The sequence below is a fragment of the Notothenia coriiceps genome, unplaced genomic scaffold (assembly GCF_000735185.1).
Source record: "Notothenia coriiceps isolate Sejong01 unplaced genomic scaffold, NC01 NC01_scaffold00007371, whole genome shotgun sequence".
NCBI lineage: Eukaryota > Metazoa > Chordata > Actinopteri > Perciformes > Nototheniidae > Notothenia > Notothenia coriiceps.
In genome coordinates, this window is record NW_011340072.1 from 20,072 (window position 1) to 25,178 (window position 5,107).

The 5,107-nt window shown below is 44.1% G+C and overlaps 1 protein-coding gene across 1 annotated transcript; it reads right to left on the reverse strand.

Annotated features, from left to right (window-relative positions):
* Positions 1 to 484: 484 nt before the first annotated feature.
* Positions 485 to 4,809, reverse strand: LOC104944000 (cbp/p300-interacting transactivator 3). Its single transcript, XM_010769468.1, has 3 exons — positions 4,655 to 4,809; positions 1,782 to 2,102; positions 485 to 1,660 (listed from the first exon to the last, which is right to left on the reverse strand). The coding sequence occupies exons 2-3, from the start codon at positions 2,087 to 2,089 to the stop codon at positions 1,285 to 1,287; spliced, it is 684 nt and encodes a 227-aa protein (XP_010767770.1). The 5' UTR covers positions 2,090 to 2,102; positions 4,655 to 4,809; the 3' UTR covers positions 485 to 1,284.
* Between the last annotated feature and the right edge of the window lie 298 nt (positions 4,810 to 5,107).

The window sequence follows — 5,107 nt, forward strand, 5'->3', positions numbered from 1 at the left end:
ACAAAAAAAGCCCTACAGAACATGTCCATTTTATAATTATTGAGTCATTGGAGAATGTGCAAGCCGACCTCAATTAAGACAAGCGTGTGAGAACGTGTAATTTAAATGTAATCAGTGGAAAAGCAGCAGAGTAAGCTAATCTAGGGCAAGAACAACAACTTCTGCACGCTCTAAGCTCCTTCCTGCAGAATAGAAAATCAATGCCACAGGTAGCAAATTTAAATAATGATTAAGCTAAGTGCTGCGGGGAGTGGGGGGGGGGATGCATCCACACATTGTGTCCACAGTTTAAGACCTCTCTCCGATCTCCTTCAGCTCCCAGGGTTTAAGGGAGGATGTCGTTCAGCGGGTTTTAAATGCCTGACTGCACTGACCACACACAAACAACACGCCGATTCTTCAACCACTTCTTTTTTTGTCTTTTTGGAAGTAAAAACCCATCTCAGAACTGTGACTTCACCCTTTTTTTGTTTGGCTTTTCTAGATCTTGTAACAGGCCACAGTTATTTCTCCCTCATTTAAGATTCTTGTAATCCTGCTAAAGCAATAACCCCAACATTTTTGCTTTTGTCGTGGAGCAGAGGCATTTTCTAAAAGATAAATGCTTTGTTTCTAAGCCGACTTCTCGAAGCAATGCGCTACTTTTCCCGATGATTCAATCACAGTTAATTAGCGCGGAGCAGATGCGGTGCGTTTAATGATTGCTGATTTAATCCAGAGTCAGGTAAATGACACTGAATGAATCAATGCAGCACATTTCACCCAGCCAATCCCAGATAAACCTCATCAGGAAAGCAGCACATCCTCCTGCCTTTCATGGAAATGTGGACGTTTTAGTTTTTTTTGTAGGAACTCAGTTTTTGAAGAGCCAGCCTTCAATCGGAAAAAAGAATCCCTTCATTCTTGTACAAACAAACTCAAGAGGACTACCTTTTATAAATGTCTCTGCTACTGTTTGAAGGTGTCAGTTAGAGGATGTAGCAGATCCCGATGGATAGTCTTTTCAGGCCTGTGTTTGTTTTAGATATCCCAAAGCCTTAGCAATGCATGCACATGTGCTGAAGGGCCAGATGGGTCCAAACAGGACGCCTCGTCCAATCAGCCGAAGATCTTCCTGGCAACGGCTCAAAGAGAAGAAACCCAGTGTGTTTTCCTCAGTGTCAACGTAAAGGCAGCAGAAACACAGGAACAGCCGAACAACAGAAAAGAGAGATTGGCTCCTCCTCGCTGTGCTACTCATTCTTTGGGGGGGTCGTCCAGTCTTAAAACAAAGCAGCTTGGTTCTCAGCAGCTCACCGTGCTCGGCTGCTGTTTGCACACAAAGTCTGAAATAAAGTCGAACTCATTCTGTCCCAGGTAGAGCTCGGGCAGCTCCTGAACGCGGTCCAACCCGAACTCCAGCACCAGCGACGTCAGCACCTCCTCGTCGATCAGATCCATGTCAGTGTTTTGTCCCTGAGGTCCTCCGAGGTGCTGCATGCCTGAATGAAGCTGCGCCGGATTCACCCGGTACTGAGCTCCGTTCTGCATGTGGTGACCGTTCGAAGCCAGAGGGTGTCCGTGGTACTGCGTGTTGAGTTTCTGCAGGTGCATGCTGGCCATCAGCTGCTGGGAGGTGAGGTTTCCGGGGATGTACTGCTGTGGGTGTCCCTGTTGTTGTGGATGCCCTCTGTTGCTGTTGCTGTGGTTGTTGTTGTTGTTGTTGTTGTGGGTGTCCCTGTTGTGGTTGTTGTTGTTGTTGTGGATGCCCCTGTTGCTGTTGTTGTTGTTGTTGTTGTTGTTGTTGTTGTTGGGGGTGCATGTGGTGCTGCTGCTGCTGCTGCTGCCCGTTGTACATCATGTTCCCGGACATCATCTGGTGGTGGTGGTTGGCCATCGGAGCAGCGTTCACGGGGGCCATGCCTCCGGGGCCCACCATGGCCTGCCGCTGCCTCATGGCGGCCTCCATGTTGCTCTGAGGGTTTCTCCCATAATGCATCACCTGGCCGTTGTGCATTGTGCGCAGGCCGGGCTGACCCTGGTGCTGCGGGGGTCCGTTCATGCCCATCCTGAAGCCGTGCTGCATGGGCATCATCATGTGTTCAGCCATGGCTTCTATCGCCCTGGAAAAAAAATGACACAGGAAATTAGATTTCAAATATAACCCATTATAATTACAATATGCATTATGCCTAAAATACCCATTATTTAAAGGGGCCCAGTTCTGCTTTTTGGGGTTTTCCCCCTCTCTTGTCAGGTGTTATATAGGTTTTAATGCATGTAAATGGTCCCCCCACCCACCCACTGCCTGAAACGCCTCCATTGGATCGCTAAGCGGTCGACCAATCACAACAGAGCCGGCCAGCTAACCAATCAGAGCAGACTGGGCTCTGGTTTCAGACAGAGGGTGAACAGAGGTGCTGCAGCACAGGCAGTATGAGAAAAATAAAGAGCTTTCTGAACATTAAAGCATGGAGACATGTCCCAGTAGAGACACTACATACTGATATACACCTGAACATCCGCGGAATATGTCCTCTTTAAATGGGCCAATTCACAATTTCCCTCATGAAGTGCAGCCTACTCAACACCAGGAGTGCTACTCAGCCTGGTTTCATGATGTTCTGTGTTATATCGTACTAAAGTGAATATCTTGGGACTTTGATCATTTTCTGACATCTTATAGACCAAACTATTAAACCAGGAAGTTATCCACAGATTAATTCATGAAGGATGATAACTGTGAGTTGCATATCAAAAGGGCTTTACAATATAGACAAGACCCTATGGGACATTTCACTATTAGAATAGTTGAAATGTTCTTGTTCTGCCCCAAAAGACCCTTAAACATGAGTGAAACATACTTTTAGTATTATTTGTATATGACAGAAAGATGAAAAAACGATATCTTAACTGCACAAGATTATCCAATAAATGTCAGAAACACCCCTAAAAAATGAGGAGACTGCACTGTTCAGAACATTAAAAACATTACAGTCGGCCATGTTTTTTTTTTCAATTTGTGTTGTGAGCCTGGAAAGCTAAGATATGAAAATTAGAACATTTGACCAGAAAGAAAAATGAAATCCGAGTTGTCCAAATTGCAGAATTAGGATCATTTAAACACTGCAAAAATCAAAAACATAAATTGACTAATCAAATGAATGCCATACATCCCCCAAAGCCTTCGATGTCACCAGGGTTTCCTGAGTTTGCTTGATGTTTTAAACCACATTTTCATCACAAATATGAGCATTTAAGAGGTATGGACGATCAAACAAGGAAACAGCCACTATCCAATTGCATTATAGGAAATGCAGTATCCAATGTCTTGGGATTTTTACCCAAACTTGAGTAAAATATCTCAGCTTCAATTCAAGCCACTAAATACTAAACTACTGGAGTTACCCTTTAAATACACTCAATCTCTGTTGAAACTCCTTCTCTAGTTTCTATTTCTCTTCTTGAACCACATCAGAAGTGTCCTTTTTTTCAAACACTAATCTCTAACCTCCACACCAGTGGGTGTATTATCACACCGACGAGGGAGGGCAGTAATACCCTTGCTTACAGCCAAAAGGACGCAGAGGAATGCTCCCCCTCCCCAAACCAGTCATTACAAAAAGATCCTCAATTAAGATTACCAACAGATGACAAACAGATCACACTGAAACTCTAATGTGCTGTGATTGGCTTGTTAAAGCGTTAAGCGATGTTAGCTGATAAAACAAGACACTTCCCTGTCCAATAAAACCCCGATAAAATCATGCTCTGGAGCTTCTCATTCAGACACTTTTGAAAAAATTACAATATAACACAAGCATGAAACCATGTAACGGTACAAGGTGAAATCTAATCATTATTTTATGATCCTCCAAAATGTACGGTTTCTGCCTCTTCACCGCTTCAATTGAATCATTTTGGCTGATAAAACAAGACACTTCCACCTCCAACAACAGACTAAATCCTCCTTAAAATCATGCTCTGGAGCTTCTCATTCATCCGCTTTGTAAATTACGTGAAGCATGAAACCTCTTTTTTCCCTGCAAGGTGAAATTCATTACTTTATGATCCTCCAAAAATGAACAGTTTTTTTACCCCTGAACCGATTAAAGCAATTGAATCCTTTTAGCTGATTTGTACATTTCCCTGCTGTGGGACAAATAAAGGAATTCTGATTCTGATAAAACAAGACACTTCCAGATCCAGTAACAGCCTAAAGTCCTCCTAGAAATGATCTGATTCAGCCACTTTGCAAATGACATTATTAAACAAGCTGCCATGTAACGCTGCAAGGTGAAATCCAATCATTACTTTATGATCCCCCCCAACAAAATTAATTGTGTTTCTACCGCTGAATGCTTGGAGCAATAACAGCCTAAAATCCCCCTTAAAAGCATGTTCTTGTTACCTAATTATATCGCTTTTAAATCCCACGAAAGGGAACTGTGTTTCCCTTACTGCTTGAATCAATTGAATCATTTTTAGCTGATAAATCCTCCTTAAATCAGGCTCTAATGTTACCTAATTATATCCGTGTAGCTTCTCATTCAGCCACTTTGTAAATGACATGAAACCATGTAACGCTGCAAGGTGAAATCCAATCATTACATAAAACAGTCCGCGGTGCGAAACCCTGTTTAAGGAGGAAACACAGGAATAAAACAGCACCTACCCGATGTTTAAATGTGGATTTTTGGAGAAGTTTCCGTAACGGAGGGGGGGTCTCTGTGCAGCTGGTGATCCGGCTACATGCAGCCCTGCAGCGGATAGGAACTGTGCGGCGTCTCGGCAGTCAGTTTGTTTTCTGGGTCAACTCAGGGATTATATGCATGTGGTATAAAGCCGAGAGAGGGAGAGATAGGGAGGGAGAGAGGAGGAGCCAGCGTCCCTCTTCTCTCCTTTGTTGCCATTGGTCCTCCCCCTTAATCACTGAGCAAAGAAACACTCACTCTAACCTCCACTGATCCTCCGAGCAGCAGATCACTGTGACCGGGGGAGAGAGATCTGTGTCCGGGGAGAGAGCTTCCTCTAACCCGGCGGCCTTCACCACCCTCTCGCTGTAATGATCCATAATGATCCATACTGTGTTACCGCCGGAAATATGTCTGTTTATGTTGCAGCTGGG